The 27,637-nt window shown below is 36.7% G+C and overlaps 1 protein-coding gene across 4 annotated transcripts; it reads left to right on the forward strand.

Annotated features, from left to right (window-relative positions):
* The first annotated feature begins 4 nt into the window (after window positions 1-4).
* On the forward strand, window positions 5-27,413 carry LOC121375295 (replication factor C subunit 4-like). 4 transcript variants are annotated; one of them, XM_041502678.1, is made up of 11 exons: window positions 5-120; window positions 6,293-6,436; window positions 8,136-8,214; window positions 11,266-11,345; window positions 12,255-12,374; window positions 14,993-15,062; window positions 16,959-17,153; window positions 18,335-18,460; window positions 19,012-19,092; window positions 22,703-22,819; window positions 26,515-27,413. In XM_041502678.1, the coding sequence occupies exons 2-11, from the start codon at window positions 6,315-6,317 to the stop codon at window positions 26,608-26,610; spliced, it is 1,086 nt and encodes a 361-aa protein (XP_041358612.1). In that variant the 5' UTR covers window positions 5-120; window positions 6,293-6,314; the 3' UTR covers window positions 26,611-27,413. The 4 variants fall into 4 exon arrangements, with proteins under 4 accessions (XP_041358612.1, XP_041358628.1, XP_041358619.1 ...); XM_041502694.1 differs by lacking the exon at window positions 26,515-27,413 and adding an exon at window positions 26,075-26,397; XM_041502685.1 differs by having other exon boundaries at window positions 17-94.
* The last annotated feature ends 224 nt before the right edge of the window (window positions 27,414-27,637 follow it).

A 27,637-nucleotide genomic window follows, 5' to 3' on the forward strand; every position in this document is an offset into this window, starting at 1 on the left:
CGGTGTCGAAGCTGGCGGGAATTTATTTATTTGTTATTGGGTTGAGACTTTAATTCGTGCTTTGAAGAAACCTGCACTGTGACAGTGTAAAGTAGTGAAGTATCATAAATATTTGATAAGGTTATATATAGTTTATAGTTAATTAAATTAATTTGTTTAGTAACACTAACAGTAAATGTATGCTGTTAAGTGATATGTTTTTCCCATTCTAACTTGCAGTCCTCACAGGGAATGTCTTTCCATAGTATTTTATTGCTGAGCAGATTGATTTCTAAAATGCACACAAAACTAGTTTTTTTATTTTTTTATTTCCAAAACATATTTACTTTTTTTATTAGTGAAACCAAGGAGTGGGATTTAGCTCAGTCGGTTGAGTGCTCGCTTGAGGTGCTTGGTTGCAGGATTGAACCACCACGGTGGATCCATTCAGCTGATTTTTTTCTTGTTCCAACCAATTCTCGGAACCGGCGTGACGTCACACGGCCTAGTTACCGATCATCCGGGTCTTTGGGGGTGAAGCAAAGCCTTAGTGATTACTGTTTTACATAGAATAAAGTTATCATATTAACTTTTTGCATGCCTTGCATATTGTCATTTATTTTCTGTAACTAACACATAGTTGCAGCATGTCTTATGAGTATTATAGCAGCTTGGGTTGTCATATAAGAGAAACGAACAACGGGAATATGAATTAGTACAGTCTATATTTTTTACCGACATGTTTCCGTATAGCTTATATTGTCGAGGGGACTTTACTAGAGGCAGGTTGGGCAGAACAATTTTTGTTGATGCAATTTTCAAGTAATATTAATTATAAATTTTAACAACTTTGAAATGATAAGATAATTATTAATATTATAATAATTATGATGTGGGCTACAAAATATATAATTTGTATGTATAATAATAAAATTTATATGCAGATTCAAGATAATTATTTTTAGGATTTAACATAATTATTATATTTCCAAATAGAATGTAATAATTAAACAATTGCAAAGTTGTTACTTTACAACTTTAAATTACAGTATTATTATTGTCATTCTTATTATATAGATGTATTGGCAACAATGAAAATGTTCCACTGAATACATTCTTTTATTCTTTAAAAAAACCCCCACCAGTTTCTTGAAATAATGAAATGATTTTGTTTTTACAGATTGTGAAATTATTTCATGATGTTGGCCTTCCTTACCGGTTGAATGCAGGCGAAAAGAAAATAGCAATAATAAAATATAGCCAAGCTCAGACCTTGTCATCTAAGGGGAGTTATATCTCTTTCTAGCTATCCTTCACTCCCCTGAGATTAGTTCAAGAAGAATAATATATAGCTCCCTTTAGTATGTGAATATTAATATTTTAAATTGCCCCCCATAATCTAAGTTAGGGTAGCAATTAATAACTCCCATATTATTTTCATGTCACGGTCTACAACCTACTAAAACATAGTGTTACCTCATCGAATATAACTGTTTTAATAATAGGGTTTAACATGGTATATTTATTAATAAAACACAAAAACTTATCTGAGTAAATGTATATATATATATATATATATATGTATATATATATATATATATATATACTCTTCAAAAGAAGAAACGCAAAACCACATTGTCGTAACATTTGGAGAATTGATTTCATTATTGAATGGTGAGTCCGATAATTACCAAATGTTGCAGGATTGTTCACAATTCACTCTAGTCCATTGTGAGTAAGTGATAGGACACACCACCAAGGTCAAGGTCATCTGGAGTCAATACCGGGTGTGGCCTCCGCGTGTGTTGACAACTGCCTGGCACCGCCTGCCCATTGAAGCAACCAGAGTACGGATGACGTCCCGGGGGATGGTGGCCCACTCGGCCTGCAAGGCTGCTGCCAGCTCGGGCAGGGTCTGGGGCTGTGGTTGTCGCTGTCGGAGGCGTCGGTCCAACTCGTCCCATAGATGCTCAATTGGGTTCAAATCCGGTGATATCGATGGCCAAGGAAGGACATTAATGTTGTTGTTCTGTAGGAAAGCCATTGTGAGACGTGCTGTGTGAGGCCTGGCGTTGTCATGTTGGAACACTGCGTTGGCGTTGGCCATAACTGGAACGATGTGTGGCCGGAGGATCTGGTCAATGTAGCCCTGTGCATTCAGGTTGCCCTGCACGTGGACCAGGTCAGTTCTGCCAGTGTGTGAGATGGCTGCCCACACCATGACACTACACCCGCCGAATCTGTCCACTTCCTGCACGCAGTTTGCCGCATAACGTTCACCACGACGCCTATACATGTGACATCTTCCATCATGACGTCGGAGCAGAAATCGGGACTCGTCACTGAACCACACCTGTCTCCATCGCAGTTGAGGCCATTGTCGATGAATCTGGCACCACTGCAGTCGTAGTCGACGGTGTTGTGGTGTTAAGATGACACCTCGAACTGGACGTCTGGCACGAATTCCTACCTCACGTAGGCGGTTCCGTACGGTCTGGTCGGATATCCTGCGCAAACCTGGTATTGCTGCGGCTGTGGAGGTGGCAGTAGTCAATCGTTCCCGAAGGTGGCGTACCCGGATGTAGCGGTCCTGCCCGGGGGTAGTGACCCGTGGTCGACCGGATCTAGGGAGGTCACGTGTTGATCCATGTTACTGGTAACGGTCCCACAGTCTGGAGATAGTGCTTGGGGACACATGGAATGCCCTGGCAACGGCCGTTCTGGATTCGCCTGCGTCTAGTCGGCCGATGGCATTGTTTCTCTGCGGTTCACTGAGACGTGGCATGTCCTGGATTGTCAACTGTCGGCCAGATACAGAGGCCAGGCAAGCGAACACCCTGCACTTTTATACTGTCGGTGTTCATGTTGCACGTGCAGACAACGCACGTGCAGTGGTGACATGGTTTGCACATGGCTGCGTTTTTGCGAATATTCACATTTTGGAACTTTATTGTACAGTAGCTGCGTTTTATCGAATGTAACCGTGGGAATGTGTTTGGGACATGCAATGACCTTATATTCACAAAGCATGAACCGGTAGGAAACATAAAATCGGAGTTATAACCCATTTGTACCCTTTTGCGTTTCTTTTTTTGAAGAGTATATATTAGTGTTGTTTTATACCTAGTCAATGGATATTGCAAATTTTGTCTTGGGCTGTATTGGAATTGTTAATGCAATTAAAATTTAAGTAATGTTTCATAAGATACAGGTGGAGAAAGGAGATGGGGCAATTATCATGACTGTCAGTAAACTGATCTGTATCAATATGCCTTTTGCTAGACTACACATATTTAACCTAAGTTGCTTTTAACCAGGGTTAAATTACCTCTTGTATAGATGCACTTATGTAGCATATTCAAGGAAAATGTATGAATGAGATGGTTAAATGCCATATTATTCTCCATGTGAAATAGTGTTTTTAGAAAGGAAAACAAATATCAAATATGGTGATGACCATTCATTTTATTGCAGATAATTGCTGAAGTAGATTGTGTGCACACATGCATGCACACACACACACACACACACACACACACACACAATCCGAAGAACTGCAGAATACTATAAAACAACATATAGATGCAAAAAGGTAAGTCCTTTAACTTGAACAGAAGCAAAATCTACAAATGTACCACAACCACCAAATTACATTGATTCATAACAGAGTAAATTAAAAAAAACCAGAAACCCAGAAACATGTATACATGTGTATGTGTGTATATATATATATATATATATATATATATATATATATATATATATATATATATATATATATATTATACACATGTATGCATATGTATATATGTATGTATGTATCCAAGATACAAGTATACCTTTATTGTTTAATACATTATACATTTGGGCTATTACACGTCCGCAGGTACAATATCTGGAGGGGTAGGGGGCAAAATCTTGAGTAGTAGGGACAACCTTGGTAGGGGAAGAAGCCATATTTATATAAAAAGTAGTAGAAAACCTATATTTTCGTACTGCAGCCTGCTACAGACACATTTGCACACACACAAAATAAAAATAAAGTTTTATTATTGTGTGTGTGTGTGTGTGTGTAATTTAACTGCATATACTTTTTATTTTAAAAATAAAAATAAATAAATAGATGTAGTAGCCGAAGATGGCAAAATAAATACAAGTATAAAGAATGTCTTGATTGAACTCTAAAATTAGATTAAATGAAAAATGAAGACCACACAAATTTGATGATAAAAAGAGTATACTCTTTATTCAAGAACTGGATGCATCCGGGGTTTTTTTTTTTTTCTTCATGAAAGTAGATGGAATTGTGTATTTTATTTACAGTATAATGTGGAAATGTTATCAATGCACATGCATTAACCATTTTCGTTGCTATTAACGTCGGTTATTGTTGACATGCAACAACATTAAACTCAACGTAGTCGCATTCTGTCAATGTGTCCGACACTGTGCATCAGGTTTGTCACGTTTTAGTGCCTCTACCCAGAAGCGGCGTCTGGTCTCTTCTTTTCGAAATTTGTAAAACGATATTTTTTTTAACATCAAGTTATGGTTTATGCAGTCAACTGCACAACATGTTTTAGGCATCTTCGCCGTTAACTGATGTAAATGATCGACTGAAATTGACTAAATTCACTATCAAACCATACGTAACTAAGGAGAAGCTTCACCGCGTCACGTGATAAACAATGGCGGATAGGGCCGAAGTACCCGTATGTTCGATTCCGAGAATACACCACAACTGAACGAAGACCGTGGTATGTACTTTCCTGTGTGGGAAAGTGCATATAAAATATTCATTGCTGCATTAGGAAAAATGTAGCTCGGGTTTCCTCTGATCACTATAAATCAGAATTACCAAATGATTGACATCCAATAGCCGATGATTAATTAATCAATGTGCTCTCATGGTATTGTTAAACAAAACAAACAAAAATAGTGAAATTAAACTAAAATTATTTACAAAAAATATTTTTGTAGTCTTGATCGTGCTGAGGTATCGTTAAACATCTATTTCTGTTCTCGGAACCGAACATCCGAGTACTTCAGCCATTGTTTATAATGTGACGCGTTGAAGCTTTTCCGTATAGTTAGTTACCTATGGTTTGATGGTGAATTGAGTCAACTTTAATCGATCATTTAGAGCAGTTAACGGCCAAGATGCCTAAAACGTGCAGTTGGCTGCATAAAACATAAGATGATGTTAAAAAAAATATTGTTTTATAAATTTCGAAAAGAATAGACCAGACACAGCTTGTGGGTAGATGCATTAAAACTTGAAAAACCTGATAGAATGCCATGGCTTCCCACACAGAATAAAATACATAATTCTGTTGACAATTACTTGCAATGAAAGGAATTGTCAACTGCCATATTTATATATCTTCATGAAATATCACTAGCCTTTGGAGTGGGGCTACCATAATCTAGATGCCCAGATATGGCACTATGGAATTGAATATTTACAATGTGTGTGCTGATTGCAGTCGACAGGAGGTATGGGGGGCCTCACCAAGAAAGAAAATGTGTTGGGGTTAGCACAAATTTTATTTTAATTTGGCGAAATAATTTCATGTAATAATTGAATTTTTGATATATATATATATATATAAAATAACTGTCGTTTTCTGCAATTTTTTAAGTTTGGCGAAATGCTTTGCTCATCCAGAGTTAGGGTTAAGAAAATCATAAATTTTAATGGCTAGTGATATTCAATGTTGGGCTGGTAAATAACTACTATTACCATGCCCAACGGCTAATGAAAGTTATTGTTCAAATGTTGTAGTTAAGTCTATAGAATATTGTGTCCAATACCCCCACCCACCAATGTTAGTTGTTTAAATCTCTATCTCCCTTTTTAGTTCACATATTCAGTTATTAGTAAAATTGTATTAGCTTAAAGTAAAGTAGGGCTAGTGAATTTTTTATTGTGGCTAGTAAAAAATTTAAATCACTGATCCCATGGCTAGTGGATTTTATAAAAATTCTAAAAGCCGTTTACTGTCTGTCTGTCAATCCATCTGTCTATCCCACATATAGTTTTATAGTTTTTACAATGTCTTGAAATATTGAGCTGAAATTATGTATAGCTTTATCATGTACTGTTACAGATCAAGCTTGACTTTCTTGGCGATGTATCTATTTTTGAGTATCTATTTTTGACAGAGTTATGGCCCTTGAATTTAGGACATAAGAATGTTGGTTGGGCCTGGTAGGGGACATGTACGTATTGCTTTAAACAAGTACTCTCAGAATGCTTGTTAATTTAGATAACCGATTTCAATTTTCATCTGAATTAAAATTCTATTTTCAGGTTCATATATACAAGTTGAAAAATGCATGCCTTTTTGAAAGGAGGGTCAGCTGTGCCAGCCAAATCCAAAGACAAATCTTCACTCCCAGGAACCAGTGACAAGCCGTCAAAACCGAAAAAACTCGTCCCATGGGTAGAAAAATAGTATGTATTCACAGGCCTCTCAGAGCAACACAAATACAATAGCTGTAGGAAAAATATAGACAAGCAGGGTTACATATAACTCTCGGTGATCAGAACATTTTGCTAAATCATCTGAAAACATTTAAAGTTTGTTTTGTTTAATAACACCACTAGCGCACATTGATTTATTAATCATCGGATATTGGATGTCAAAATATTTGGTAATTTTGATATAAATTCTTAGAGAAGAAACTCGCTGCATTTTTCCATTAGTAGCAAGGGGTCTTTTATATGCACTATCCCACAGTCTTTGATATATCAGTCGTGGTGCACTGGCTGGAACGAGAAATAGCCAAATGGGACCCACCGGTGGGGATCAATCCTTAACCGACTGTCCATCAAGCAAACGCTTTACTGCTGGGCTACATCCTGCCCCAATCATCTTAACCCCCTGACTCACAGAGAGTGTGTTGGTCTGTTTTGTTTAACAACGAGGCAGGCCATCGGTCTACAGGCTGGTAGGTACTGGGTTCGGATCCCAGTCGAGGCATGGAATTTTTAATCCAGATACCGACTCCAAACCCTGAGTGAGTGCTCCGCAAGGCTCAGTGGGTAGGTGTAAACCACTTGCACCGACCAGTGATCCATAACTGGTTCAACAAAGGCCATGGTTTGTGCTATCCTGCCTGTGGGAAACGCAAATAAAAGATCCCTTGCTGCTAATCGGAAGAGTAGCCCATGTAGTGGCGACAGCAGGTTTCCTCTCCAAATCTGTGTGGTCTTTAACCATATGTCTGATGCCATATAACCGTAAATAAAATGTGTTGAGTGCGTCGTTAAATAAAACATTTCTTTCCATATAACCGTAAATAAAATGTGTTGAGTGCGTCGTTAAATAAAACATTTCTTTCTTTCTTTCTTTTGTTTAACAACACCACTACAGCACATTGATTAAGTAATCATCAGCTATTGGATGTCAAACAGTTGATAAAATGCTAAACCTATAGCTATTTTCCAACAACATATTAATTATTGCACACATTGTTTTTGCCAAATTAAAATAAAATTAGCCATTTGATCTTAAAATTTGCAATTGGTGAATTTGTCAAGTACCAGAGCTAACCCTGACAAGTGATATTTTTATTATCACGGAATTTATTATCACGGAATTTATTATCACGGAATTTTTTATCACGGAATTTATTATCACGGAATTTATTATCACGGAATTTATTATCACGGAATTTTTTTTCCAGGGCTTGAAAAATCATAGAATTTTTAAGCTGAGTCATGGAAAGTGAAGGAAATGGAAAAATTGGTAAATGCATGTAATACTATTACACACATCAGGACTAACTCTGGGTATACAAAACATTTCTCCAAATTAGGTACAAAGATGCAAATCTCAGTTATTTTCCAGCAAATCTCAGTCATTACATGATTTCTCCCCCCCCCCCCCCCAAATTAAAATAAAATTTGCCAATTGTTCCTAAAATTCGAATTTGGCGAGTAGTAGAGCTAGCCCTGCATATGGTACTCCACTTTACGACATGGTGACCATGTGTATGTCCATATTTCAGTGGTGCCCATTCACACAGTTTGTGGATAATATTTTATGTCCATACCTAGATGAATGTAAAAGAAATAACAGACAATCCTTAATTAACAATATGGTTATTAGTACTTTATTAACTGGTACTCTTTTTTATTCTTTTCTCAGTCGACCGAGGACCATTGAAGATGTGGCCTACCAAGACGAGGTTGTTTCTGTTCTTAAGAAATCATTACAAGGTGCAGATGTGAGTATGAGCAGCCATCAGAATAGTGGGATCGATCCCCGTCGGTGGGCCCATTGGGCTATTTCTCATTCCGGCCAGTACACCACGACTTGTATATCAAAGGCCGTGGTATGTACTACCCTGTCTGTGGGATGGTGCATATAAAAGATCCCTTGCTGCTAATCGAAAAGAGTAGCCCATGAAGTGGTGACAGCGGTTTTCCTCTCTCAATATCTATGTGGTCCTTAACCATATGTCTGACGCCATATAACCGTAAAATAAAAATGTGTTGAGTGTGTAGTTAAATAAAACATTTCCTTCCTTCCATCCGAATAAGTCAAGACTGTCATTAAGGTTATGAGAAGGCTACCACATTTCAATAGAGTGAAAATCCTGGACTTCATTTATAAATGGTAAAACATAATATTTAAAACAAACAACCCAAGCCCTTTTCTAGAACTGAAAAAGTAGGAAAAGTGACTACTCCTTTTCCAGAACACTGGGGAGAAGTTTGATAAAAAAATATGCAAAGTGAACATTTATTGGTATATTTCGTTATATTTCGTCATGTTCCGCATTCATCTGGAAATATTTTTTGTGCTGCGGTATCGTTAAACATTCATTCATTCATTCATTCGGAAATGCTCCGAATTAGACACTTTGTTTGAGTCATAATATTTCGTGTAATAAAATGAAAGCAAAACAATTCAATATTTTCATTAAAACACAATAGTATTAAATAAATGATAATTAATATGTCATTGTTATGTTAAAATGAAAGTAATAATAAGTATTTTTGTTGGCATCATTAAAATGAATTTGGCTGAGAACTACACAACACTTGATTGGTCACTGCAAACGTCACAACATGTGTTGGTATACAGTCTGGTGCCGAAGTAAAACCATGGACCAATACGGTGTTATGTGAGCTGTGACATTTAACAAGTCAGTGTCTTGACGTCTGTTGATATGCCAGTCGTGGTGCCTTGGCTGAAAGGAGAAACAGCCCAATGGGTCCACTGACAGGGATCGATGACAAACCGACCACGCATAAAGCGAGCACTGTATCACTGGGCTACATCCCACCCCATTAGGTAACCTGTACCCTGGGTTGCCATACACTATGTTTATTCTGACGACTGTACAAGTCTATCCAGAGGCGGGACATAAAGCACTCGCTTGATACACGGCCATTCTAGGATTCATTGCCGTCAGTGGGACCATTGGGCTATTTCTCATTCCAGCCAGTGCACCATGATTGGTATATCAAAGGCTGTGGTATGTGCTATCCTGTCTGTGGGATGGGGTGCATATAAAAGGTCCCTTCCTACTAATGGAAAAATGTAGCGTGTTTCCTCTATATGTCAAGATTACCAAATGTTTGACATCCAATAGCCGAAGATTAATAAAAAAAAAAAAGACTAACCAAAGCTGAAGTGTGATTTTTACTTTAAGCCCAAAGCTACAATTAGAACAAATGATCTCATTCTACAGCTGTCTGGCTACAAGCCTCGTGGTTTCAAATTTTATGTGGAGCACTTTTTCAGTTCGGTGTCCTGTGATCTCCAGAACCCAGCTGAAACTGTTTATATCAGTAACCCAAAGTTCGACAAATCTGCTAGCCCGACGCCCAGGGCTAGTGCTTTTTAACACAGGACTAGTGACAATCAGGCCTCGAAACGGCCTGTGGCCAGGTCGCCAAATGCGACCAATGTCCCGTGTGTGCGACTTAAATATTAATATATTTTTTAAATAATGGCATTAGTCACCCAGATAATATTATGTGGGCGATCTTCTTTAGAGCTATAGCCTATGAGCCACTATTAATGTTTGTATTCCACATTAAAATCTTACTTGTGGTTCTCTTACCATAATTTGCCAACATCAATTATTAATTTTTGGGCCACCATATTTTTTGGTGAGTTTCGAGCCCTGGACAATTGCAAAACCAGTAGCCCAATGGGCTAGTGGTTTTAAAAAACAACAAAGAACAGGAAAAAACGCCAACAGACACCGCTATCTCACGACGTTTTTCCTCCACTGACGTACGTTTGATAAATGTTATTCTGATATTGGTCATCGCATAATGTCAACAAATCAATAAGTATATATTAATATTCAACTTGGAACTAAATTTCTATAAAATGCAGTAACAAGAAGTTTCTACATTGTCAACTACAACAATACACACGATACAGACTTTGTTTCCTTTTCACTTTAACAACCTTAATCAAACATGTGTTTTGATTGGTTGTACATGTCACGTGATAGTAAAATCTGGCACATGTATGTCAACAAGGTAACAAAAGTGTGAATAGCGAGTCCCAATTAATTAAAAGGCTAGTATAACTGAAGTACAACTCCAGTCATGTTTAGAATTGCTGTGTTTGTCTTTATGTATCTATTGTTTTCTATTTTAATGCTTCGCTTACTTGCAATAGGTTTGCTGGAAATCAGAATGCAATAACAGAGCCGGTTTGACCTGTGTAATTTGTGTAGCAGTTTGGATAACGTTTCACATCTGTACAAGATAATACTCTTTTTTTATGTCTATCAATTAACAAGTTAAATCTTGCCAATATATTTGTTGATATCTGTCTGACAATGGAGATATGTTGCCCTGTAGGCTACTTGAACAACTGACATCACCCTACCTGGTGACAATTCACTACCAAATACACTGAACAAGACCTCTTACTTCACTCTGTTGTTACTTTATCTAGATGTGTTACAGGTTTGTAGATTAATTAAACTTAGTGTCCATTTGTCCGGCAGCGGAAATATTTTCGCCGAAAAGATGCGAGGAGTTCCGATGTTGTAATTTCTGAACTTAATGTGAGAGAGTTCCAAAATTCAAAATTGTTAATTGACGACAGGGTGACAGGGAAGCCCTTCCAGTGTGATTTAATTAAAACGTCTTGGATGATACAAAAGTGAGGTTTGGTATTTCAAATAAATGTAAGTTTCATTTATAATCCATATTTAGAGAAATAAAAATAAAAGAACGATATTAAATCCGTGACTGAATGCCTTTAATATCGAAACATTTTTGTTTTTATCTTTTCTTTGTAGCTACCCATGCTTCTGTTTTATGGACCACCGGGAACAGGAAAAACCTCCACAATCCTAGCTGCTGCGAGGGAACTGTTTGGGTAAACAGGAAAATATTTGTTACACAAAACAATCGAAGCATAATGATTGGTAACCCACAGACATGATGGGACATAGTTCAATGATTCAAGTGCCGATCCAGGGGAAGGGTGCACACCCCTCCAGTGTTCCAAATAAGCACTTGTCCGTTTGTCCTGACATGGGAAAATCTGCTTGGACAAACAAAATGCATCTTGGTGGTTGTCCAGTTTGTGTTTTCCCTAGCTTGTTTTAGCATGGTGCAGCACCATGGCACAGTAGTGTAACACCATCTTGCCTTTATCAGCACCATGATGCCCTGAGATTAAACAAGCCTTTTTCAGTAATTAATTCTAAAATTGCCTTTATAAAACACCAAAAAAAAGGTATTATTAATTAATAAATATGCCTTTTATATCTTGTGCCATTCATTTATTAAAGCAAGCACATAAATTACATTAATGTTTATTTCAATTAATTTTTGTGTATTTGTAATGAAAAACAAGTGCCCCGAAAATGGTGAAAATGCCCCAAAAGTGTTTGGTCTACCATGCCTTGCCTAATTTCTAGGGAAATCACCATGTCCAGTGTACAAGTAAAAATGTTCAATGAAGTTTCATGTTGAGCAATGAAAAGCATTGTCTTTATACTTGAATAAAACAAACTATTTATTTGGACAAGTGAAAATATTACCGGACAAGTCGATTTATAGATGTATTTGTTCGGTGGACTAGTGAATAAGTTTGCTTGTTTTTATTACTTTCCTCCCCGAACTTCAAAGTACCATTTATATGATAGAAGTCCTTTATTTAATGCATTTAGTGTAATTTATCTTTTTATCATATGGCTAGCTAGAAAATCATAAATTAATATCTCTTGATGTTGCTACACGAGTCATGTATATTATTTAACACTGAAATTGTGTGTTTCAGAAACGACATGTTTAAAGATCGTGTTCTTGAACTGAATGCCTCCGACGAGAGAGGCATTGCTGTTGTTCGTGAGAAGGTGAAGCGTTTCGCCCAATTAACAGCCAGCGGAACGCGCCCTGAGTAAGTATTCATTTGGTAAACCCAGGGTTCGCACAGACCTTGAAAAGTCCTTGAATTTCAGGGTAGTCCTTTAAAAGTCCTTAAATTTAATAAATATTACATTTATGCTTAAAAAGTCCTTGAATTTCGTAAAATCAGTACGACTCACACGTGAGTGTAATAATTTCTTTATTATCCATATCCGATGCCATATAACCATAAATAAAAAATGTGTTGAGTGTGTCGTTAAATAAAACATTTCCTTACCTTATTATCCTATCATTATTGTTGTTTTCTTTATGAATAACAAGACCCAACTCAAAATGTTTCGGCCACAACTAGAAGGAGACGATGAAATGACGTCATATTTCAAATACAGTCTGAGCTAGGCCTGGAGAAACAATGTCATTATGACGTCGCTTCCCAAAATTACGTCATTACACTTGTTATTACACGTGTGCTTCGTATGATTATTATTAACCCGGTTATGTTGAACCACGTGGATAATAACACTTGTTATTACACGTGTGCTTCGTATGATTATTATTAACTCGGTTATGTTGAACCACGTGGATAATAACACTTGTTATTAAACGTGTGCTTCGTATGATTATTATTAACTCGGTTATGTTGAACCATGTGGATAATAACACTTGTTATTACACGTGTGCTTCGTATGATTATTATTAACTCGGTTATGTTGAACCATGTGGATAATAACACTTGTTATTACACGTGTGCTTCGTATGATTATTATTAACTCGGTTATGTTGAACCACGTGGATAATAACACTTGTTATTACACGTGTGCTTCGTATGATTATTATTAACTCGGTTATGTTGAACCATGTGGATAATAACACTTGTTATTACACGTGTGCTTCGTATGATTATTATTAACCCGGTTATGTTGAACCACGTGGATAATAACACTTGTTATTACACGTGTGCTTCGTATGATTATTATTAACTCAGTTATGTTGAACCACGTGTATAATAACACTTGTTATTACACGTGTGCTTCATATGATTATTATTAACTCAGTTATGTTGAACCATCTGGATAATAACACTTGTTATTACACGTGTGCTTCGTATGATTATTATTAACTCGGTTATGTTGAACCATATGGATAATAACACTTGTTATTACACGTGTGCTTCGTATGATTATTATTAACTCAGTTATGTTGAACCACGTGTATAATAACACTTGTTATTACACGTGTGCTTCGTATGATTATTATTAACTCAGTTATGTTGAACCATATGGATAATAACACTTGTTATTACACGTGTGCTTCGTATGATTATTATTAACTTGGTTATGTTGAACCACGTGGATAATAACACTTGTTATTACACGTGTGCTTCGTATGACTATTATTAACTCGGTTATGTTGAACCAAGTGGATAATAACACTTGTTATTACACGTGTGCTTCGTATGACTATTATTAACTCGGTTATGTTGAACCATATGGATAATAACACTTGTTATTACACGTGTGCTTCGTATGACTATTATTAACTCTGTTATGTTGAACCATGTGGATAATAACACTTGTTATTACACGTGTGCTTCGTATGATTATTATTAACTCGGTTATGTTGAACCATGTGGATAATAACACTTGTTATTACACGTGTGCTTCGTATGATTATTATTAACTCGGTTATGTTGAACCATGTGGATAATAACACTTGTTATTACACGTGTGCTTCGTATGATTATTATTAACTCGGTTATGTTGAACCATGTGGATAATAACACTTGTTATTACACGTGTGCTTCGTATGATTATTATTAACTCGGTTATGTTTGAACCATGTGGATAATAACACTTGTTATTACACGTGTGCTTCGTATGATTATTATTAACTCGGTTATGTTGAACCATGTGGATAATAACACTTGTTATTACACGTGTGCTTCGTATGATTATTATTAACTCGGTTATGTTGAACCATGTGGATAATAACACTTGTTATTACACGTGTGCTTCGTATGATTATTATTAACTCGGTTATGTTGAACCATGTAATAATAACACTTGTTATTACACGTGTGTTTTTATTTCTTCGTATGATAAGCGAGACATGTATGTGTTTGTACTCACTTATGTTGGTAGGCGAGACCACGTGGATATTTCATGAATAGTTGTTGAAGACATGTAGTTGTGTCTGTAATCATCCATGAACTTTATGAATCGGTAAAGACAATCCTTGAATATTCATCTCAATTTATTTTAACAAAATTATTAATTTATTAAATACAAATTGTAATTTTTCTTTTTAATTTGTAACATGCATTGTGATGAACATATGTGGGTGCAGCTTTGAGCAACACTGAATAGTTGTATGGTAGGCGAGACATGTAGTTGTGTTTTTATTTCACTGAATAGTTGTATGGTAGGCGAGACATGTAGTTGTGTTTTTATTTCACTGAATAGTTGTATGGTAGGCGAGACATGTAGTTGTGTTTTTATTTCACTGAATAGTTGTATGGTAGGCGAGACATGTAGTTGTGTTTTTATTTCACTGAATAGTTGTATGGTAGGCGAGACATGTAGTTGTGTTTTTATTTCACTGAATAGTTGTATGATAAGCGAGACATGTAGTTGTGTTTTTATTTCACAGTGGTAGACCTTGTCCTCCGTTTAAGATCATCATTCTGGACGAGGCCGACTCCATGACCGGTGCCGCTCAGGTAACTTTTAGCTTTATCATGTCCATGGGAATTAGATCAGTGTGTAGAATTAGCTTGGTTTATAGAATTAGCTCCGTCTAGACTTAGCTCAGTGTGTAAATTAGCTCAGTTTATAGAATTAGCTCCATCTAAACTTAGCTTGGTGTGTAGAATGTGCTCATTGTGTAGAATGTGCTCATTGTGTAGAATTAGCTCGGTCTGTAGAATTAGCTCAGTCTGTAGAATTAGCTCAGTTTGTAGAATTAGCTCCGTCTAGACTTAGCTCGGTGTGTAGAATTAACTCGGTTTATAGAATTAGCTCCGTCTAGACTTAGCTCGGTGTGTAGAATTAGCTCATTGTGTAGAATTAGCTCGGTCTGTAGAATTAGCTCGGTCTGTAGAATTAGCTCAGTGTAGTGTGTAGAATTAGCTCAGTGTAGTGTGTAGAATTAGCCCAGTGTAGTGTGTAGAATTAGCTCAGTGTAGTGTGTAGAATCAGCCCAGTGTAGTGTGTAGAATCAGCTCAGTGTAGTGTGTAGAATTAGCTCAGTGTAGTGTGTAGAATTAGCTCAGTTTGTAGAATTTATCTCAGTTTGTAGAATTAGCTTGTGTAGTGTGTAGAATTAGCTTGGTGTGTAGAATTAGCTCAGTGTAGTGTGTAGAATTAGCTCAGTGTAGTGTGTAGAATTAGCTCAGTGTAGTGTGTAGAATTAGCCGTGTAGTGTGTAGAATTAGCCCAGTGTAGTGTGTAGAATCAGCCCAGTGTAGTGTGTAGAATTAGCTCAGTGTAGTGTGTAGAATTAGCACAGTTTGTAGAATTAGCTCAGTTTGTAGAATTAGCTTGTGTAGTGTGTAGAATTAGCTCGGTGTGTAGAATTAGCTCAGTGTAGTGTGTAGAATTAGCTCAGTGTAGTGCAGAATTAGCTCAGTGTAGTGTAGAATTAGCCCAGTGTAGTGTGTGAAGTGTGTAGAATTAGCTCGGTGTGTAGAATTAGCTCGTGTAGTGTGAAGAATTAGCTCAGTTTGTAGAATTAGTTTGTGTAGTGTGTAGAATTAGCTCGGTGTGTAGAATTAGCTCAGTGTAGTGTGTAGAATTAGCTCAGTGTAGTGTAGAATTAGCCCAGTGTAGTGTGTAGAATTAGCCCAGTGTAGTGTGTAGAATTAGCCCAGTGTAGTGTGTAGAATTAGCCCAGTGTGTAGAATTAGCACAGTGTAGTTGTAGAATTAGCTCAGTGTAGTGTGTAGAATTAGCTCGGTGTGTAGAATTAGCCAGTGTAGTGTGTAGAATTAAGTGTAGCAGAATCAGCTCAGTGTAGTGTAGAATTAGCCCAGTGTGTGTAGTGTGTAGAATTAGCTCAGTGTAGTGTGTAGAATTAGCTCAGTTTGTAGAATTAGTTCGTGTAGTGTGTAGAATTAGCTCGGTGTGTAGAATTAGCTCAGTGTAGTGTGTAGAATTAGCTCAGTGTAGTGTAGAATTAGCCCAGTGTAGAATTAGCCCAGTGTTGTGTAGAATTAGCTCGGTGTGTAGAATTAGCTCAGTGTAGTGTGTAGAATTAGCTCAGTTTGTAGAATTAGCTCAGTGTAGTGTGTAGAATTAGCTCGGTGTGTAGAATTAGCTCAGTGTAGTGTGTAGAATTAGCTCAGTGTAGTGTGTAGAATTAGCTCAATTTGTAGAATTAGCTCTGTGTGTAGAATTAGATCAGTGTTTAGAATTAGATCTGTCTAGAATTCGCTCAGTCTGTACAATTCGCTCAGTCTGTAGAAGTAGCTCAGTATGTAGAGTTATTCTATATGTCAGAATTACCAAATGTTTGACATCCAAGAGCCGATGATAAATAAATCAACCTGGTGTTGTTAAACAAAACAAACTTTAACTTTTATAACTCTGATGCAGTGAGAATTTATTGATCATTTCAGGCCGCTCTGCGGAGAACTATGGAAAAAGAGTCGAAAACAACGCGGTTCTGCTTGATCTGTAACTATGTGAGTCGGATCATCGAGCCCCTCACGTCGCGGTGCGCCAAGTTCCGCTTCAAACCGCTGTCCGAGGACATCCTCATGAAGAGGCTCAAATTCATCTGTGACAAAGAGAACGTCAAATACGATGAAACGGTCAGTTGGTTGTCAGTGGGGCGCGATGTAGCCCAGTGGTATAGCGATAGCAGGATAGGCAGTCGGTCTAGGATCAATCCCCGTCGGTGGGCAAATTGGGCTATTTCTCGCTCCAGCCAGTGCATCACAACTGGTATATATCAAAGGCCGTGGTATGTGTTATCCTGTTTGTGAGATGGTATATATAAAAGATCTCTTGCTGCTAATCGAAAAGAGTAGCCCATGAAGCTGCGATAGCAGATTTCCTCTCTCAATACTTGTGTGGTCCTTAACCACATGTCCGATGCCATATAACCATAAATAAAATGTGTTGAGTGCAACATTTCCTTCCTTCTTCAGCTTGACAACAAGGGCAATTTTTCATAAGGGATGCACCTACCAACCACCCTGGTTCCCTTGTTGGACTCAACCCTGCTACCGTATCTTACTGACCATTCACCTTCAATGCCCCTCAGTACCCATATACCCTTCCAAAACATCTCGTAATTTATGTTTTAGTGCCCTGTCAATTTTTCAAAAACATCTTTGATCTGAGGGGCAGGATTTAGGTCAGTCGATTGAGTGCTCACCTGAGGTGTTTGCATTTGCATGATCAAATTACGTCGGTGGATCGATTTGACTGATTTGTTTTTCTCGTTATAACTGATCAAAAAGCCGTGGTATGTACTTTTCTGTCTGTGGGAAAGTGCATATAAAAGATCCCTTGCTGCTAATAGGAAAATGTAGCGGGTTTCCTCTGATGACTAAGAGTCATAATTACCCAATGTTTGACATCCAGTAGCCAATGATTAATATTTTAATCAATGTGCTCTAGTGGTGTTGTTAAACAAAACAAACTAACTTTTATCACTTTGTATTTACTACAAGCCCTGTGTATGCATTTAAAAAAAAACAATTTTGTTTTTTAATTTAACAGGAAACTGGTTTCTGCAAAACTAGCCAAAACTTTCATATAAAAATTGCAATTGTTTTGTTAGCTCGAGTCCTTCATGCAAAAATATAATTTTGCATAACCCGTTTTCCGTGCATGAATAAAATTAAGGATATCATTTATGTGGGCATAACAGCTTACACAAAAATTTAAATGGATCACTTGAATTTATATTTGCTGTAACTGATAAATGGATTTCAAAAAATTTCAATTCTAAGAGGCCTGCAACTAGAGTATTTTTCCTTTTTAGGCAATAACAGCATTAATTAACGTTTCCGAGGGCGATCTTCGTAAAGCCATCACTTACCTACAGAGTTCATTCCGACTGAAAGGAGAGGAAAACATCACTGAAAACGATATTTCAGAAATAGCTGGGGTGAGTTTTACATAGTCATGTTGCTATCAATCAAGTATATTTCAGAAATAGCTGGGATGAGTTTATATTTATCAACTTACTATCAGTTGAGAATATTTTAGAAATAGCTTGGGTGAGTTTACATTTATCATCTTACTATACAATTTTCGAAAACTCGAACTTCCAGAAACTCGAACCTTTTTGTCATCCCCTTCAAGTTCGAGTTACTGAAATTTGACTTTATATTTAAAAAAAAGAAGATATGCAGATCAAAATAGATTTTGGCCTACATCGATTGTTACAACAACATTTTACCCATACGAACACAACTTTTTCCAAATACAGTGAAACTCCTGTAAACTGGACACTCATAACACCAAGTAAAATGTCTGCTTTTAAGGGGTATCTGGTTTAGAAAGGTTACATTTTGTACAGATTTTTAAAATGGAAACATGAGAAACATCCAGTTTTGTGTAAATTCCAGTTTACGACGGTGTGATTTTGACGGTGGTTCACTGTACATACATGTAGCTTATAACAAAGAAAAATCATCGAGTTATGTTTTATTCCAGGTCTGTCCAGAGAAAGTCATTCACAGGGTGTTGAAAGTTTGCCAGTCAGATTCTTACGATAAATTAGACAAAACAGTTAAAGTAAGTACTGAATAGAGGATAATAAATGAGTTACCAGTTATTATCAAATTTATGGCCTGAGTGAAATAATTTTCAGTTGTCACAACTGAAAATTATTTCACAAGGGACATAAATTTGATAATAACTAATACCGAGTGTGTTATTCTATTTATTACCTCAGCCATTTTGTTTCTTTAAGAACCTTCTGTTTTCATTATGACTACATTTATATAGAAACGATGTTAACAACTATACACACAATTCTGAGTATTGCTTTTACTTTGTATTTTATTCACAATCACAGACGTTTTAAAAAACCAAAGTTCTGTTTATTACATCAAAAATATTGTAACGAATTGTATTAAAATAATGTTTTATTACAAATTTAGCAATAAAAACTGAGAGATATAAATGCAAATGCTTTAAAAGACGTGACATCATTGTGTATGTTTACTAAATTGTGATGACGTCGTATTTAGTACCAGCAAAATCATTGGTTTGTAAACTTCAAATTGTCCAATAATATTGTACGTTACACCAATGCATAATAATTTATCAGTGTAAAATTATGGTTTTTATTTTCCCGGGTATGAGTTCCCGGTGGTGTAATAAATATAAGACTCCATAATATGCAGTCATGTGGGATAGGAAAAGTACAGCCGAGCTGGTGGAAGCCTCATCCCAGGGTTTAAATGTTCACAACCGAGGGTACTTTTTCTATCCCACGTGAAGACATATGATGGAGTCTGTTTTCTGTCATTCATTTGGTAAATACATATACAGAACTTCACATACGTTGTTTTCACTTCCTATTTATTCCACGAGTTTATTTTGCACAAGAATATATACCAAGAGACTGCGTAGCGGTCGAGTGGTATGTTCTTTCGCAAAATAAACGAGTGCAATAAATAAGAAGCGAAAACAACGTATGTGAAGTTCTGTATTTATTACATACCTTCTTTTATGTTTGACAAAAACGGTTTTTAATTTAACGTCATAACAACACTTCGTTAAATCTATGATCAAAACTCCTTTCATGGATTCATTTAACGTTAAGAATCATACTCTGCGGCAGCCTTGTGTAATGTTTCAAATACAATATGACGTCATTTGTAAATCATATATGATGATCATAAATAAAAGGCACTAACTGCTGTAAAAAGAAAAAGGGAATTCCCCATTTAAAAGTTCCGGTCCAGATTGCACATATGTGCGATACAGAATAAATTTATTACACGGTTTCAAAAGGTCTTTACCACTATAGTAAGATTGAATAGGTATGTAATAAATAATTATTTTACACAGACAGACAAAGATGCTTGAACAAGTAACTTTTTTAATTGACCATTTTATCATAAATACACTACACTATCGTATTTGCTGTGTTTGTTGTTAACAAGATAGCTTTTATAATGAAGGTTTTAATAAAAAAAACATTAATTTAAAACTGTGTCTAATGATCTCACATCACCATCTCACATTAATATGATATCATATATTACCAACGATGTCATGTTAAATGCAAGCATGTGATATCCCATGTCGGATAGAAATTTCTTACATAGCTTTCTTTCATGGGATAGCTCTGTACCATATACCTGAGGATGAGAGAAATAACTTTAAACAAACAGGATGTTCATCTGTATTTTATTGCAGGCCTTTATTAAAAGAATCTTTACAAAATAACTACAACTGTAATCTAAAACCAGTCCTTAATTGTAATTCGAATCATTGTGTGATGGCAGTTTAGTACACGCAATTCAGGGCTTCTAGAATTTTTATAAAATAAGCTAGCCATGGGATCAGTGATTTTAAAAATTTACTAGCCACAATTAAAAATTCAACAGCCCTACTTTACTTTAAATTAATCCAATTTTACTAAATAATAGTAATAATCAGATATGTCACCTAAAGGGTGATATAGACCTTAAAAAGACTAACATTGGGGGGTTGGGGTGGGAGCAGGATATTCATATTTACAAAATCGACTTACCTGTAACATTTGACTTTTTTTTTTTCACTAGCCATTGGGTATGGCAATAGTAGTTATTTACTAGCCCAACATTGAATATCACTAGCCAAGGGAGTGGGGCTACCATAATCTAGAAGCCCTGTCTGGCATGGTGATAGTAGTTATTTACTAGCCCAACATTGAATATCACTAGCCATGGCAGTGGGGCTACCATAATCTAGAAGTCCTGTCTGGCATGGCAATATTAGTTATTTACTAGCCCAACACTGAATATCACTAGCCATGGCAGTGGGGCTACCATAATCTAGAAGCTCTGCGCAATTTTACAAAAGTGTTTTACAGCAGCTTTGCCAATGTTTGTTTTATTTTATTCCATTTTATATTTATTTTATTTTATTCTATTTTATATTTATTTTATTGCCCCAAAATACATTGGTGATATTATGATGCCTCACCAAAGTTCACTAATGGCGGCTTATGAATGTCTGTTTTTGGATATGCTACTAATAAGTGACGATTTTCAGGGCTAGCTCCGGGAAAGCAGAAAATTCATCCAAATTATCTGTTAAACATGACGTTTACAAACACAGAATTTTATTTTCTAGTAAAATATCCGATTTTTACGTGAAAATTAAAATAAAATTTGTCAGTTTTTCGAATATACAATTGGTCATATTTAGCCGTCTTTGCTTTAAATTTGTATGTAGATATTTATTTGTGTTTATCCTGCAACCACTGTCTCTATTGGCCGATTATGATCACCGATTAAAGTAAAGTCATAAACATACATGTATATTAGCAGATTTTAACATGCATATATACAGTAGAAAATCGCTCATTTGACCTTTAGGTCATCACACAATGTAGCTAAAATAACATAAATAATAGCTTAGTTTTTATGGACTGCAGGATCAATATAATATCTAGTTAATGACGTAGGACATCGGTTTTATGCAGTTCAGGCCAAATGGGAAATTCTGCTCAGCATGCTGGCAAAATTTTCCCTTCACAGGATAAAAAGAAGAAAACAAGTTTTTGTTTTGTTTAATGACACCACTAGAGCACATTGATTGATTGGCTATTGGATGTTAAACATTTGATAATTCTGGCTCTCAGTCATCAGGAAACCTGCTACATTTTTTTTATTAGTAGCAAGGCATCTTTTATATGCACTTTCCCACAGACAGGAAAGCACATACCACGGCCTTTGACAGGTTGCGCTGCACTGGTTGGAATGAGAAAAAAACCAATTAGTTGAATTTATTCAATGAGGTGCTTCAATCCTGCGACGCAAGCACCTTAAGTGAGCACTCAACCGACGAAGGTAAATCTAGCCCACAACAGGTTAAAGCAAATATCCTATGTTATTTTTTTTTTTTTAAACTTATTTTCGTGCTTATATCCAATTAAGGTTCAAGCACGCTGTCATGGGTACACACCTCAGCTATCTGGTCTGTCTGCTCAGAACAGTGGGTTAGTTGTTAGTGAAAGAGAAGAGAGTGTAGTGGCCTTACACCTACCCTTTGAGTCATTAAAAACTTGCTCTGGGTGGGAGCTGGTACTGGGCTGTGAACCCAGTACCTACCAGCCTTGTGTCCGATGGCTTTATGATGACATCACTGAGGTCGGTGCCTGCGTCTGATGATTCTCTGTTTCTAGATGTTGATCAATGACGGCTACTCGGGGTCTCAGCTTCTTCTACAGCTCCATGACGAACTCATCTCCTCGGTCGATCTATCGGACAACCAGAAATCGGTGGTATTCGAGAAGATGGCGGTATGTGTGTTACGTTTTTATATTACATACCTATTCAGTCTTACTATAGAGATAAAGATATTTTCAAACCATGTCATAAATTAAATCTTGTATTTTGACCGGAATTTGTAAACAGGGGATTCGCTTTTTATATTTACTGGAGGTAGCGAATTTTTATTACTGATGTCATGTCTTATTTAAAAATAGCCCAGTGGTAAAGCGCTCACTTGATGCATGGTCGGTCTGGGATTGATCCCTGTCGATGAACACATTGGACTATTTCTAGGTCCAGCTAGTGCACCGCGACTGGTATATCAAAGGCTGTGGTATGTACTATCCTGTCTGTGGGATGGTGCATATAAAAGATCCCTTACTGCTAACTGAAAAGAGTAGCCCATGAAGTGGCAACAGCAGGTTTCCTTTCTCAGTATCTGTGGTCCTTAACCATATGTCTAATGCCATATAACCGTAAATAAAATGTGTTGAGTGCGTCATTAAATAAAACAGATTGTAATTTACCAAACATGGGAGAGGGAGATGGGTGTTTGTCAAGTGTATTCTTCTTGTTTACAAATTACGTCACATCATATTTAAAACATTACGTAAGATTGCTGGAGAGTGTGGTTCTTAACATTAAGTAAATCAATGAGAGGATTGATTAATAGATTTCAGAAACTGAAGTTATAACTCTAAATAAACAAGAAAGTATGTAATAAATACAGAACTTAAAGGAAACATGTCACGTGACCTATATTTGGCACCAACCATGTACAATTAATTATAAATTGAATCACCTAAAAAAAAAAAAAAAAAAAAAAATTAATTACTTAAAATATCTCCATAATAAAAAAAACCCAGATACGAGCTCTTAGCGGAAATTGCCGATGTTTAATGATGTTTAATGAGCAGGGCAATCACGAGGTCCGTGACGTTAGAGACGCGTCGCTTGATCTGAAGCCTTACACTTAAAAGCATTAGTCCGTACCACTCATAAAGAATCTAAGACTTGTACAGCTTACCAAAACAATGAGTGTTCGTTCGCAAAACGTTTTGCCGTATCAATTTTTTATTTTTTTTAGAAAATATCGCATTTTTCATGTTCGGGCTGTACATAATGAAATCTGTATGCACAGTGTAAACAAACGCTCTAATTTACAAGGCACTTCAATTTCATTAACCTGACTTGTAAAAGTTTAAACAACATAAATGACTTGAGAGTATAATCAACTTTTTAACTAAATATATTTCTATTTGCATCAGTAGAACGAAATGGGGTTATAGTATTTTTTTCTCTTTAAAAAAAAGCAGCATATTATTAGACCTATTGGTCGGGTGCGTTAGAGTAAAAACGACCACTCACGATACCCATGTGATAATTTTCTTTGGTACTACGTAATTGGTCAGTTTTGTAATTTTACATGGGAAAGTCTACTTAATCAAGGCTTTTACAGCATTATTTACAGTAATGAAGCAGGGCGGCTGATAATGTCCATTAACATTGTACTATAGTCGCGACAGGTTACGCCACAATACCCTGTGATCTTAAAAAACTGGCAAGTATTTTGTACGTATGTCTAGACAGTGGTAATCACTTACCTGGTCGATACCCTGCAACATACACCTGCCAATCAGGAATCACATGTGCAGGCCACGGAAAGAAAGGACCAATTAACTAAAACAACACTCCGATTCTCAAGTCAGCCCGTGGATGAAACATAATAGTTATTTCGACACCGACAGTAGTGGTTTATTTTGTATTGAACTTTGTGTTACTTTGGGGCTTCGGGCGATGAGGAACGTTTTTGTGACGTACTCTGCCTGAAGATTAAAATCATTATTTAAAATTATTATTAATTTTTTTTAAACATATTTAAATACATCGTGCTAAGATGTATCCTCATGCCAAATCCTATGTCCTATATGCCATATTTAATTAATTACTGACGTTTCCTTCTTCGGACGGTGAATACAGATTTTGTTATGTAGGCCTACAGCCCTAACATGAAAAATATTTTTTTTTCCAAAAAAATAAATAAATAAAAAATTCTACATTTTTGTTTTAACATATATAAATACATCATGCTGAGGTGTATCTTTGTGCCAAATATGTACAATGTACACCTCGGCATTCGCAACTGAGTACTGTTTTTGTCTCTGGGTAACGTTTGGGCTGTAAATACTAAAATAGGCTGACACCAAAGTACTATGCGGTGTTGGTGTCCAATCTTTTGTTTGGCGATAAAATACACGCGTCTTTCTTCGGATAAATCCTTTGGAAAACTGTAAAAAGACAATCCCGATCGTTTAAACTGTTTATTTTTACACCCAAAGGCCGCGCAGTACGGCACTGCTGGATTGAAAAGATCGTAAGGCCATTACTCCATATATAAACAGTTAACAACAATGGAAGAGTACAGCGGCTCTGACGTCACTTCCCTTTTTTTCCGAACGCTCACGAATAAATATGCATAAATCGTACTTTGATATGGATTGGTGTAATTTCTTCATTTTAAGTTAACTACGCGTATTTTATTGTTATAAACTTATTTGTATATTATTTTTATATCATTTTGCTTTTAAAATGAGCTATAATATGGTCTCGTGACATGTTTCCTTTAATATACTTTGTTTTTGTCTCCTATTTATTGCACTCATTTGCACTCTGCATGGTCTGGTGGTATATATTCTTGTGCAAAATAAAACTGGTGCATATGTGAGAATAATGCTAGAGATGTGTCTGTGTAATACTTCGGCAATAAACAGGTGGTAGCCAGCTACCGTGTCTGAAGTGCGATAGGTTTTATCTTACACAGAAAAGATGGCGGTACGTGTGTTAGGGTTTTTTCTCCCATCCCTAGCTATACCTTTGGTGGGAGGCTCTTTTTGAGATGGACAAGAGAAAAACAAAATCTGAGAATGTGTCCACAACAGACATGTGGGGGAGGTACATAGCCCAGTGGTAAAGTGCTCGCTTGATGCACAGTCAGTCTGGGATCGAACTCCATTGGAGGGCCCATTGCGCTATTTAACGTTCCAGCCAGTGCACTACAACTGGCATATCAAAGGCCATGGTATGTGCTATCCTGTGTGGGATGGTGCATATAAAAGATCCCTTGCTGTTAATGGTAAAATGTGGGTTTCCTCGCTAAGACTAAATGTCAAAATTACCAAATGCTTGACATCCAATAGCCAGTGATTAACTTGTAGTGGTGTCATTAAACAAAACCAAAATTTTAACTTTTATTATTGAGTTACAAACTGTATTTGTGATTGCAGGTGGTGGACAAGTGTTTGATGGACGGGGCCGATGAGTATCTCCAGATTATGGCTCTACTCAGTGTTTGACTTGTATTTGTGATTGCAGGTGTTGGACAAGTGTTTGATGGACGGGGCCGATGAGTATCTCCAGATTATGGCTCTACTCAGTGTTTGACTTGTATTTGTGATTGCAGGTGGTGGACAAGTGTTTGATGGACGGGGCCGATGAGTATCTCCAGATTATGGCTCTACTCCGTGTTTAACTTGTATTTGTGATTGCAGGTGGTGGACAAGTGTTTGATGGACGGGGCCGATGAGTATCTCCAGATTATGGCTCTACTCAGTGTTTGACTTGTATTTGTAATTGCAGGTGGTGGACAAGTGTTTGATGGACGGGGCCGATGAGTATCTCCAGATTATGGCTCTACTCAGTGTTTGACTTGTATTTGTAATTGCAGGTGGTGGACAAGTGTTTGATGGACGGGGCCGATGAGTATCTCCAGATTATGGCTCTACTCAGTTCTATAATGGACCAAATGTGTCACGGAAAGTGAAACCAGCTCATAATGGACACTGTGCGAGTCGTCTCGGCTCCAGGATGCACGCTGAGAGAATGAAATGGAAGCATCTTAGTGCTATGAAATCGTAAAACTGTTGTAGGCTATCAGGGCGAAATGTTACCTGGACATTGGGGACTACGCAGTGTTGTTAGTTTTAAATCACTGGCAGGATTCTGCAAGTAAGGTTTTGATTGGTGGACATGAGCTCCAACTGGCTGGTGTTAGATCCACATGTAATAGTGGAGCTAATTTGAATTAGATTGGGCCATAGCTAACAGGGGAGCATTTTAAAAAAAATACTGGTTGTTGATATTGACGTTTTATGTATATAATCTCCCTGAAATGGCTGCAAAATGTATTTCAGAGTCTCTAGATTAAAAAATGTCCTTACGGGAGCATGCCCCCAGACCCCCTAGTGTCTTGTGCCTTCCATACTCATTCATTCCATGAATTAATCCACCCGCCTCCCAGCAATGACATTACTACAGCACATGGCTTACGATGGTCTTACGATTTCATAGTGCGAAGATGGCTTCGAATATCGAAGTTGAGTGTATGAATAGTTGGGTCAAGTTTAAACAGACACACACGACATTTCAAACTTGGAGGTAATGGAAGCTATTGTTACCCTGGATATTAGAAACATTGATGTAATGGCAGTTAAAAATGGAAGTTTGATGTAAATAAAAGCTCAGAAGTTTTGTTGCACTGGATGTTTTGGTGTAAATGAAAACATTTGGTCACCAAAGAAATTTTTATCAACAGAAGTTTGACATAAATAAAAGTTGAAACTTTGATGTAACTGAATTTTGGTGTTTATTTAAATTTGAGGTCAATGATCTTAAAAACTTAATAAATCATGTTATTGTAAATACACAAGGAAAGGTTTTTTTTTTCGACACCACTACAGCTCATTGATTTATAAATCAGCTATTGGATGTCATGAATTTGGTTATATGTGTCAGACATATGGTTATGGACCACACAGATTTTGAGAGGAAACCCGCTGTCGCCACTACGT

Source organism: Gigantopelta aegis, chromosome 1 (genome assembly GCF_016097555.1).
Source record: "Gigantopelta aegis isolate Gae_Host chromosome 1, Gae_host_genome, whole genome shotgun sequence".
Lineage (NCBI taxonomy): Eukaryota > Metazoa > Mollusca > Gastropoda > Neomphalida > Peltospiridae > Gigantopelta > Gigantopelta aegis.

Bases quoted from the DNA above. Each gene is read 5' to 3' on its own strand.
- LOC121375295 (XM_041502678.1), top strand. From the start codon at position 6,315: ATGCATGCCTTTTTGAAAGGAGGGTCAGCTGTGCCAGCCAAATCCAAA. The intron at 6,437-8,135 runs GTATGTATTCAC...TTCTTTTCTCAG, and splicing joins GTCCCATGGGTAGAAAAATA to TCGACCGAGGACCATTGAAG. The intron at 19,093-22,702 runs GTAAGTACTGAA...CTCTGTTTCTAG, and splicing joins AATTAGACAAAACAGTTAAA to ATGTTGATCAATGACGGCTA.